This window comes from Propithecus coquereli, unplaced genomic scaffold (assembly GCF_000956105.1).
Source record: "Propithecus coquereli isolate 6110/MARCELLA unplaced genomic scaffold, Pcoq_1.0 Scaffold83, whole genome shotgun sequence".
In the NCBI taxonomy this organism is placed as follows: domain Eukaryota; kingdom Metazoa; phylum Chordata; class Mammalia; order Primates; family Indriidae; genus Propithecus; species Propithecus coquereli.
The window spans coordinates 2204309-2216476 of record NW_012154507.1 but is presented as its reverse complement, the minus strand read 5'-3'; the positions used below and the strand labels follow the sequence as shown (position 1 = coordinate 2216476).

Genomic DNA, 12168 nt, shown 5'->3' with positions numbered 1-12168 from the left:
TTTTTTACACAGCATTTTTATTATCCTGTAGCTTCCAAATACCTTTACTATTAAGACCAACTATTTGCTCTGCATATATGAAGAATTAAATTTTCATCACACATTTACTAAATAAATGGATGTTTTTAAGTCTCCAGAATTTAAAAAAAAAAAAAAGTGAAGCTTGAAAGCCATCTTGTGGGTTTGAATTGAAATACCCCTGTTCAGCAGCTGAAACAGGTGTGTCAGTAGCACTTGGACATTTTATTTATACAAACCTACTGGCTGAAAAGCTTGTCAGGCCAGGGAACATTCTGACCTTCTTTCATGGGATAGTAACTTTTTGCCTTTGCAAGCAGAATTTCGTCTTTATGTCTGGGCTCTACTCCACTATACAAAAGACGGTTGCTATGGTTTGAATGTGCCCCCCGAAGTTCATGTGTTGTAAACTTAATCCCCAATCCAACAACGCTGGGAGGTGGGACCTTTAAGAGGTGATTAGGTCATGAGGGCTCTGCCCTCATAAATGGATTAATGCCGTTATCTCAAGAGTGGGTTCCTGGTAAAAGGATGAGTTCAATCTCCTGCTTGCTCTCGCACTTGTGCTCTCTTGCCCTTCCGCCTTCTGCCATGGGAGGATGCAGCAAAAAGGCCTCACCAGATGCAGGCCCCTTGACCTTGGGTTTCCCGGCCTCCAGAACTGTAAAAAATAAATCTCTGTTCTTTATATTAATAAATTACCCAGTCTCAGGTATTCTTTTGTTGCAACACAAAATGGACTAAGATAATGGCCCTTTTGTCATCTAGCTGGCTTGGAGGTTTTCAGTGCCTACTGTGTATCCCTGGTGCACTGTGCCAGGTGCCAGAGACACAGAAAGCCCCACTGTCTTGGAACTCACATTCCCTAGGAGTCTGAGGGGCCAGATGGGGAGTGGGAAGGGGGGACAGGAATATTTGGTGATAGTTTTCAGGAGGAGACAGTGCTGGACTTGAGATAGTTTGGGGACCAGTAAAGCAGGGGAGGAAAGAAGACTATGCTGAAGGGTTTGGAGCTTGTTGTTCCAGGATCTATTAGTATGTAACCGACTACCCCAAAACATAGCGGCTTAAAACAACCATCATGTTATTTATTGCACAATTCTGTGGGTCAGGAGTTTGGGCAGTTCTGCTACATGGGGTGTTAGCTAAGGTCACCTGGTGGTGGTCAGCTGATGGATGGGCTGGTCTGCAGAGCCCATGGTGGCTTCACTCACATGTCTGGTGCCTTAGCTGGGTGGCTAGAAGGCTGGACTCAGCTGGGACTGCTTATGTGTAGCCTCCTCAGCATGGTGGTCCCAGTGTAGTTGGTTTTTTACAGGGCAGCTCTGGGCTCCCAGGAGACCCAGGCAGAAGCTGCAAATCTTTTTCACACCTGGCTTTAGAAGTCTTAGAGGATCATTTCCTCTGTATCCTGTTGGTAAGCAAGTCACTAGGGCCAGCCCATATTTAGGGAGAGAGGAATTAGACCCCACCTCTCAGTGGGAGAAGTAGCCCTCTTTAATCTGCCACCTGGGTTCCTTGATAGGGGCGCCACTGGGAGACTTTAAAGAAGGAAGGTTGGATGGTGTGCTGGGTGTTATGACACTTTTAGATTAAGGGGCAAACATCAAATGACAGTGGACTGAAAAGCCACCAAGTGTTGGAAGTGGAATAATGGGTGTGGAGTACTTTTCAAGATTCTTGGCTTCGTGAGAAGATGGGAATGTGTGTGGAGACTCAGAGCGATGCTTAAGAGTTGGAGACATTTGCTTGTTTTGCTTTGTTTTGAAGATGGGTGAGGTCACCAATGACCCATTTTTTTCCAAATCATGGTTGTGCATTTTCATTCTCTAAACTGACCTCTTAACCGATTAAACACTGTTGAAATTGTGCCTTCTCTTGTCTTTGGTAATACATCTTTCTCCTGGTCCTGGTCCTCCTGCCTGTGACTAAGAAGGGGTTGTTTCCTTAAAAGGTGTCCTTTTCCAGGTTCTGCCCCAGCCTTCCATCTATTGTCATGATTTTAACTGCCACCTGCGTGGTGAAGGCCCCCCCAGGTCCATAACTTGTATGGACTTCCAGACCTATCTATCCAGTTGCCTCCTACACATCTCCTCTTGGATGTCCCTGTAATTCCTCTTCCTGTTTCTATTATAATAATGCCATCAACCTGGCCAGGCCAGAAGTCTGTATGATTTTCTCTGCATCTGTCTCTCACTCTGTCTCTCACTCTAACCTCCAAACAGGTTACAAAGTGCTGTTATTGTTGCTTTAAAACCAGGGTTCTCGACTGTGGCTGTGTGTAAGCATCACCTGTGGCTCTTTGCAAAAATGAGACCCAGAGCCCCATCCCAAATTTACTGTGTCAGAATCCCTTGGGACTTAGATGCCCATCTTTTTGTAAAGCTTCCCAGGTGATCGTGATGTTCACTTCATACTGAAAACAACTCTAAGGCTTTTCTCTAATCCTCCAACTCATTTCCACCATTGCTGCTTTGGTTTAGGCCTTTATGGTTTCCTGTGGCTGCCATAACAAATACCGTGAACTTGGTGGCTTAAAATGAGAGATATTTATTCTCCACAGTTCTGAAGGCCACGAGTCTGAAATCAAGCTGTTGGCAGGGCCGTGCTGCCTCCAAAGGGGAGCATCCTTCCTTGCCTCTTCCAGCTTCTGGTGATCCCGGCTGTTTCTGGGCTGTGGTTTCATGTCTCCAGTCTCTGCCTCCATGTCCACATGGTCATCTCCTCTCTATCCCTGTGTGTCTCTTACAGAGACACTTGCCATTGGATTTAGGGCTCACCAGTAATCCATGACAACCTCATCTAGAGATCCTTAACTTAATTACATCTGCAAAGGCCCTTTTTCCAAAAGGTCACGTTCACAGGGTCTAGGATGTGGACGTGTCTTTTTGGGGCTACCATTCAGCCCACTCCATGCCCTGCTGTGGCCATGATGGCCTCTGGTCTGATCATCTTGCCTCTAGTCCATCCTACGCTGTGCCGCCCTAGCCCTCACTCTCTGTTCCCAATCATGTTAGCCATTCGCTTAACTCTCACCAGGCTCCCCAAACCCCTCAGGGTGAAAAGCTTTGCCCCTTGTGAAGCTCCAGGCTGGTAGAATCCGGCCCCTGCCTTTTACCCTCCTTGCCCCCTACTCCTTCTCCTCTTGAACTTTGTGCTCTCCGCAGTACTAAACTACCTGTAGTCCTCCTGGCCTTGTACATGCTGCTGCCCTGTACTGCCATTTAGTCATTTTGCTGAGATTTTAAGACAGTTCAAGCAGTGCCTCCTCCACGAAGCCTTCCCCAGTGCCTCTTCCTGTGTGCTTTGTGCCATTAGCGCATCTTGTTACTTGTGTATCATACCACACTTGGTTTTGTGCCTCTCTCTTCCTAAGTAGAGAGCTCTGTGAAGGTAGGGAAGCTGATATTCATCATTGTAGTTCTAGTACTTGGCATTATAAATGTTGATTGAATGACCATATAGCTTAACCTAATTATAAACTTGTCTATCTTGACACTGGTTTTTCCACAGCTACCATAATTATTTTCAACAGGATTTTTCATCTAGATGTATTAAGTAAGTAGGCAATAAGTAAATAGACTGGCTTACTATTTGCTTAACCTGTAATATCTGTGCATCTATGCTCAGGCAATTTAAATTAAAATGTCGCTGCATGTGTTCAAGTTGACATTTCTGTTTTTTTTCCCCTTTGTATTAGATACGGCTTTTGGGTTGTAAGTAGTAGAAAGCAGCCGAGTTAGTTGAAACTAAGAAGAATTTCATAAAGAAGGGTAAGAGTACCTCTGGCCAATAGAAACCCTCCAGGATCCTCTTTCTGTTTCTTTTTGCTGCCTGTCTCTGTTCATCTGCTTCATTCTTCACTTTGTCTGCTTCTTTGGCCATGTAACAGACGGTGACATACCCACAGCACCTGTGTTTACATTTTACAGCTCTAGCCACTGACAGAGAATGGATGGCTGTCTCTCTGTTCCAGCTTTGTATGTTCCAGGATGAGAATGTCATTGGCCAGCTTGGGCCAGATGTCAGCCTCCAGCCAATCAGCTCCAGGGTGGTGGGGAGGATGCTGGCATGGCCACTGCATGCAAACGTGGTACCGGGGGCTCACCTTTGGGAGTGAAGGAGTGGATTCCAGAGAAGGCAGTATAGTTGTGAGCAGATAGCCTAAGAAGTGCCCGCCTCACTCTTACTGGGCCAGGCGTCTTGGCCAGGAGTGGGCAGTTGAGAGAAAGATGCAGTACAGAGCTGGTTAAAAGTGAGGGCATGGAACACCTTGCCAGATTTGTGCTCATTGTCTCTAGTCCACAGTAGTGAAAATGTTCCTCTCGGTTGTTTACAGTCCCGACTTTAATTAATTCACATGTGTTTCCTTTAATATAGAATGTTCATCTTGATTTAAGTGATGTGGAAATATATTAAAGCAAAGTGGGATTGTAATGGTTGTTGACTCATGGATACTTTATAGTAGTGATCACAAATATGTTTAAGACAATTATGTACTTTATTTTGATCTTGCCTGAGAAAAAGAGAGGAATAAGACTTGAAATAAATTATCTTTTTATTCTAGAGATATTTTTTATATAGCTGACATTCTTTGGTGATGGAAATGAAAACAGATTAAAAACACAGTGGGAATGACTTCCGGTGATAATCTAAAACCATTGTCAGATTGTAGCTAAGACTTGACTGGTAAAACAAACACACAAAACCCCTTTGTTCCAACTTCTGCTGTTCTCCAGTGGGCCTCACACCCCCGCTTCCCCTATCCGGCCACGCTCTTCTCTTTGGTGTAGCTGGAGAAGTGGAGAAGTCCCAAGGGTCTGCTGGACAAGACAGTTAGGACAGGCATAAGCCACTAGCCTTGTTGTTCTCTAACTTCGGTGTTCTGAGGAAACCTTGGAGCAGCCATATTTACCCATGTAAACTTTAAATGATTTCCTTCCCTTCTTTTAGTTTTTTTTCTTGAAAAGAGTTTCTGCCAAGGTGGAGGCAGAGAATAGTTGTGTCAGTGTGGCAACATGGGAACATACAGGGGCCAACTAATCCGGAGTTAGAAAATACAGTTGGAAATTGAAATGCTAACTGTAATCCTGCATTTCTTTTAAGCACTGGTATTAGCTAAATCTGCTTAAGGACATTATATGTTTCCTAGATGACTTTTAAGTTATTTGACAGTTTGTGGGCTAAAACTTCTATGTATATTTTTTGCAAGCTAATTTTTGCTAACAAAAAGTATTTAATTTCTGCAGGCTATTTTTTGCTAACCTGACAGTGTAGGGTTCAGACAGAAACGGGGATGAATGTAGAGAATTCAGAACTTTTAAGGAAGCAAGTAATTAAACTTGGTCTTTTTACAAATAAAGATCCTACAGACAACATTAACATGATTTAAAAGTCAGAGATGAGGTTTAATTAGTATGCTATTTTCTAACTAGTTCATTTAAAAATATTTCTCAAGTGTTTCTCTGGGGTCCATTAGAATGGTGCTGGCTGAATTGAGCCAGCGCTAATGCAGAGTACTCATTGGTTTATTTATACTCCGTCTCTTTCCAAAAAGATATGAAGAATCTGACTTTATAGATAGAATAGGCAACCTATGCTTATACATGGCTCTTAAATTAAGTTTCTGGAAGTGATTTGAATTTCATTACAGCTCTAGTCTGTTTTTCAACCCTTAACTTTTTTGGAGTGTTAGTGGGCAATTCTTTATGACCATTTCTGTCTTTTCCTTATTCCCTCTAACTTTGATGCTTAAAACTTTCGAAATCTGCCACTAAACAAACCCTTTCATCCCTCTTTCTAGGTACAATGGTGCTTTACCTAATGGAGACCGAGGACGGAGGAAAAGCAGGTTTGCTCTCTATAAGCGGCCCAAGGCAAATGGTGTCAGACCCAGCACGGTCCACGTGATATCCACGCCCCAGGCATCCAAGGTAGGTTGGCAGAATTGGGCGGGCCTTGGCAAACAGTGACTCACGGTTACTCCTTCAGCTGCTCTCACCTGGGGCAGTTTCTCAGACCAGCTGAGGCTGGCTGGCTCTTTGTCGTGAGGGGCTGTGCTGTGGAATGTTTAGCAGCACCTCTGGCCTCGACCCCTGGATGCCAGTAGCACCCTGCTCCCCTGCACAGTTGTTAACCACCAAAGATGTCTCAAGACGTTGCAGAATGTCTCCTGGGGGCAGGTGGGCAAGTAAAATCTGCTCTGTTATGAACCACTGCTTTAGGATACAAAGCAACTAGCATTTGTCAATTTAGAATAGTTGTGGTTGAAAGATACATGATGTTCTTTATCCTAAGAAGTTTTTGTGTTGTCTTGGTTTAAACCTCATGAAGATCTGTTATTTTCCTTCTGTTGAGTGTAGTAGGTGTTTTCACATAATCTACATGTACATGGAACTGAATTTGTGTGATTATCAGAAAGACAGTAAGTAAATAGAGCTAAGTGACATAAGTCACTATACATTTTTCTTCATCTAGGTTTGAAGTCAATAAAATGGTACATTTTTTAAAAGGATTATTTTATTTGTTTTCTAATACATAGGTCAAGGAGAAATTTGCATTTCCAGTCTGGTTTGGTGTATGTTACATATTAGATTTGTTGTAGTTTTTCTTTAATGAAATAAATTCTTTAATGTACATTATAGTTTTCTTTTCTATGGAATAGTTATATTTACCTTAAGTATTTCATATGGGGTAGTGGCTATACACGTAGATCATCATGAGTTTGGGCCATCTGGGATATAAGTAAGAGTCTTGATTCCCATTTTTACTGAAAACCCATTTTCAAAGAAAAATGAATAGCTTCGTGGAAGCACTTGTGGTATTTATATGCAGCATTAAGAACATAGATCACTTTTGTTAATGTGTTTATTTAAAGAGTTCCTATTGTTTCTGAGGCAGTGCCAGGGAAAGAATTTGTTAGACTGTACCAATCAAGATTGTCTTGCATTAATGAGGGAATAAACACATAGGAAAATATCAAGCACCAAGGAAACAGGAAAGACTGATGTTTAGTGGATAGGCCAAAGCTAGAGAAAGATAAACTAGAAGTTTTAGGAGAAGAAGACATTTTATAAGGAAAACAAAGGAAATCCAGCTTCACAAAGATTCTGAGGAAAGAGGAAGGTAAAAAAGCAACAAAGTCTTGGAAGGTCAAGAAAATATGAGAAAGATTTTTATAGTCCAGAAATATTTGGTGAAGGATACCAAAACAAATGTTTAAGCATGTGAGGAGTGCCAAAAATGTTCTGGTATTATATACGTGGCCCTTATAATTTTGTCTGTTTGTTGACATTTCTTTGCTTTCCTTCCTCTTTTTTAAAAAAATCTTAATACAATGGCTGATATAGCAAACCTCTTGTGTTGATTACTCGGACGTCACATTATGATGAATATGAAAATTTGCAACTATTGAGTGATAAGTGGCTCTTCCTTATTCTTTACCCACCCCCATCTCCTCCTGTTTTATTAGCCTTTTATATTTTACCTTTTTACATAGATTTTATTTCAAGTTATTGAGATTATAAATTTTTTGGTGTTTGTGTGTTTAAATCTGTGTTTAAAAATATTCCCCACAGTACCAAGAGTAGGGCAAACTGGGTTTTGGTCTTGACCCTCTTGTTTTGTAATCTGGAAAAAATATTCTCCCAGGGCCTCAGATTCCTCGTTTATAAGCTCAGCAAATTGGCTTTAGGCAGAGGCCGTGTTGAATCAGATAAGATACTTTGGTTATAAGCAACAGAAATTATTCTGGCTAAAAAACAAAAAAGACAAAAATGGAGAGATTATATAGGATAGGGCAGGAGTAGCTCTCAGAAGCAAGGAAGAGTTGAGTAGCCAGGTTTTGTGAGAGAGGAGAAGCGCAGTATCGACGGTCATTAACATGGGTGTTCTTTCAGGGGTGTTATGAAGTGACTTGACTCCAGCCACCATCTGTCTCTTTTAAAGGTTTTAAATTTTCAGAAGAGAGAATCTGATAGGCCTAGCCTGGGTTGCTCAGCCGTGACCATGGGAGATGGGCAGGCCGGGCAAGTTTGCTGGGAGCTGACCAATACCCTGGGCTGCCTGTACCTGCTTTATCTCCTTCATCATTGTGCCTCTGCCTTGAGGCCTCGTGCGTAGCGAGTACTGGGTGATGGTTTGTACCTTGAACGGCTGCCTCCTCCAGCCTCACTCCGTCTGGTCCCCCTCAAGCTCTCATCCCAGCCAGCCCTGCCTGGCCACTTCTGCTAAGTTTGGACTGTTGGCCCTTCTACTCTGGAGCCCCATCGAGTTATAGACAAAACTCCTGTGTATTTAACCTTGTCCTCAAGTACTCCTCCCACCACCTGGCCTTAACTCAATCCGATTTTAAACTCACGTGCTCTTTTTCCCATCTCTTCCAGTTTGTGGAACTAAGGATGATTTCATTCTTTCATTCCAGTCTCCTCTTTTTTTACATTATTTACCTCTGCCCCAGCTTCTGCTGACCTGACTGACCTCCGGTCACACCTTCACGTATTTCAGAGACTCCTTACCTAGCCCAGTCTCTTCCTCCCTGACCCCTGCAGCGTCTGTGGCTCATGGTACTTCAGCGCTTTCAATTTCAGAAAGGATCATTTCTATTCTGCTTTTCCCACTGATCAAGTGCACTCTACACCCTGTTGTCACTTGGCAGTGACCATAAGCTCAAGTTCATTCTACTTGTGTGTATACTTTCTTATCTCCTCTTATCAAGACATCTGACCCTCCTGTCCTTATTTGCCAGGGTTGGTGGCCCACTTGCTTCTCCAGGTGTGTCTTAACCGCACCAGAGTCTCTTTCTCTGGGGGCCTTTTGGCAGCCCCTCATCCAGAGGCTCTGTCTTTGGCCCTGTGCTGACTCCAAGGGACTTATTTTTGTGTCTTCCTTATTGTTCACCCCATGTTTTTCAGGATGCCAGTGTATGTAGTAGTACCTGGCAAAAACTGTTCGGCCTGAATTGACAAGGGTTTTTTTACCCTGAAATGTTTGATTTTGCAGTAATGGAGCAAGAGGTTCATCTTGAGTTGGACTTGGGAAAGTGAGAACCAGAGGATAGGTGTGATTATCCGATGTTGGGGTGTGAGCCCGCTGCCTTTTGACTGCGTTGTGTCTCCTCTGCCGCAGTCATTCCTTCTGCCCCACAGTCTGGGGGCGGAACAGGGACAACCCTTTGCTAGTGACAGGGGCAGCTGGGAACCAGGCCTCGTAGCCTTCTGCGCGCACCAGTATCCACGCTAAGTCACATGAGGATGGCAAGTGTGTGCTCTATTTGTGTAATCTTTATTTGTGTACATGTTTGCTCTTGGACTAATACTCACAGGTATTTCTTTGACTTTTATAATCTGTTTTTTAAAAAAATCAAAAGTCCTGTTTCATTTTTGGCCATTCTGTTACGTAAGCGTAGGGCCTTTAGTAATTTATTTACCCATTCATTTATTCAACAAATATTTACCTAGCGCCGTCCGTGGTCAGGCATCATGCCAGGTATTGGCTATGCAAGCACGTTGTGGAGAGCTAATTGCCTAGTCGGTAGGAAACAATAAAGAATCCCGTGAATACACATGTAACTGCACATTGCAGAAAGTGCTACGAGGAAGGGGTGTGGAGCTCGGGCTGGGGGACAGGGGAGCTCTCTGAGGAAGTACATGACAAATGCGAGCTGAAGGGGAGGGGAGGGAGGAAGGGGTGGCCAAGAGAACCCAGAGATCCTCCCTCTCGGAGGCCTGGAAAATTTGGGTTTTTATCTGAGGGGAACCGTTGAATGGTGGTGTTAAGCAGAGGGAATGGCGTGATACGACTGAATGTAAGTGGATTTATGTGTGTTCATTTACTTTTCTTTGATATGGGGCAACTATTTTGCCATTATTTAACTGAGAAATAGTATCACAGTGATGGAGGCAGTGATGGTGCTGATGCCGGTGCCTGATAGGGATGTTTTGCTGGCAGCGTGGTTTAAATTTAGCAACACTACTATGGAAAACTAACTCTCCATGGCTTTCCCTTCTTAGATTGTGCTTTATTGAAATCTCCTTTTTTGGGTATTTTTACTTAAAAAAAAAAAACTGAAAATCACGTCCAGTTGGCATACTTCAGAATGGAAAATATTAGTGGTCTTTGAGTGATAGTTTAGGGAAAAATTAGGGTCATTTAACATCATTGCTATAACCAGGGGTGCTGTTCAGCCCATTTTGAGCCAGTGTGACGCTGCTGGTTGATAAAATACTGAAACCCTTATCAGTTGATGAATAATATAGTAGTAACTGTGAGAAGTGGTAAAACTAATGATATAATTTTCAATGTAAACTCAGTAGCCCAAGCTAATTTTATAGGATGTAGTGGGGTCCCTTTTTGAAGCACTCACTGTCTGTCTGTCTGTCCAGCCTGTGTTTTGGTGGCAGTGAGTGGCATTTCTCCACAGCACACTCATCATGGAGCTGATATCTTCTGGGGTTTACTGGAATCATCAGTGTTTCATTATCTTCAGACTTTCTAATTGCCATTGTTTTTAAATAGTTGAGTTTTAAATAGGTCTTACTTTGGTTTGTTTCTTGTTATTGCATTATATTTCTTGGGTTAGTAGTGTGTGGTGTTTGATATTTATAAGTTCAAGAATTAATTTAATGAAGTATTTTATTATAAATGAAGAGGCAACAAAGTTTGGATAAGTTTTCTTCTTTTAAATATAATCAATATGAATATTTTGACGCTGTGAGAAAAGAAAAAAGTAAATAAAAGTAATAAAACGCAGCCAAGGATATCTTTTGATACTATGCGGGAATACAAACCCAGAACAAATGATTTGTTTGTCTAGAGTGAAAAACAATTCAACAAAAAATACAAACATGAATCAGTTTCAAAAAAAAATTGAAATAACAACTTCCAAAAACATTTTATCAAAGAGTTTTGACAGAGCAAAGGAAAAAATATTTATGAAGTATCAATATGATACATTGTACAGTTTAAAATAATTTTCTGACATAAAGTATTTAATAGGACTTCAAAAATCATTTTTATATGAATGTATCATGTCAGTTAGATTTATGGTCCTGAATGCTACAAACATAAATCTACTGAGATGAAAAAACACTTTTTAGAAAACTTATAAATTAGAGCAGTAAAACTTCAGTCATTATTGACAAAGCTCCAGTCATTTCACATAAAAGTGTTTTAATAATTTACTTAAAAATGTAGTATTCAAGCCTTTGAAGATAGTATGATGGTTTCTTTTTATTTCGTGTAGCTAGAAGGGACAACATCTGAAATATATTAACTTTATTGTCGTGTTCAATAAAAATCGTTTGAATGAGAAATATTTACATGAAAACCTTATGAATTTTGTCCAGATGTTACAAGTATAGTCTTGTCTCAGCTGAAATTCTAGAGAAACTTCTTAATGTTTTCATTTGATGCTGTCTCCCTTGTATTTAGTTATCTGTGGGTGAGATATAGTTAGATAGAAAGATAAACCAAGTAAACCACTTAACATTTTTAAAAAATTTTTAAATTGTTATCTCATATTAGATAAATACTAGAGAATTAAATAATATCTAAGAACTTGGAATTGAGATAATGAAGTATTTGGACCTTGGTTGGCTGCCAAAGACTTGAATATTTACTTTAACAGAAATTGTGATATAGTATTTGAACAATTAATTTTTTAGAGATCTGGCTTTATTATGATATTCTAACCAATGTGAAATTTTTCTTTGGTTTTAGAAGATAGAAGAATTTCAGTTATTAAAATGGACATATTTATTTGATAAATAATAGGTGATGGAACATATAAAACCAAATATGGGAAACTATGATAGAGAAACAGGATATTAGAGAAATAAACAAATTTGAAATGAAACAAAATATTAAATCCAAGAGAAAAACTATTAAATTGTGCAACAAATTAAATGATGACAAATCTGAAGAATACAATAACCTTTTAATAGCATCCTTTTGATTTATTGATTCTGTAAACTTGGCCAATTGTTTGTTTTGGAAATACTGTAGATTGAAGGTAAACAAAATTTTATAAAATTAAGCCAGATAATTAAACGTGAAAGTCCAATAAATGATTTTCATGGCTTAGGTGATAATAGAAATAGTGAATATAAAAAAATCTCAATATTATTAGGGCTGGAAAAAATTGAATTTAAT

The 12168-nt window shown here is 40.7% G+C and overlaps 1 protein-coding gene across 2 annotated transcripts in view; it reads left to right on the top strand.

Annotated features, from left to right (window-relative positions):
- The window catches only part of PELI2 (pellino E3 ubiquitin protein ligase family member 2), a 156050-nt gene that overhangs the window by 44471 nt on the left and 99411 nt on the right, over positions 1-12168 (top strand). For both annotated transcript variants that reach the window (XM_012663758.1, XM_012663759.1), the window contains exon 2: positions 5822-5955. In XM_012663758.1, coding sequence (XP_012519212.1) covers positions 5822-5955 — 134 coding nt within the window. The remainder of the gene's footprint in view (positions 1-5821; positions 5956-12168) is intronic.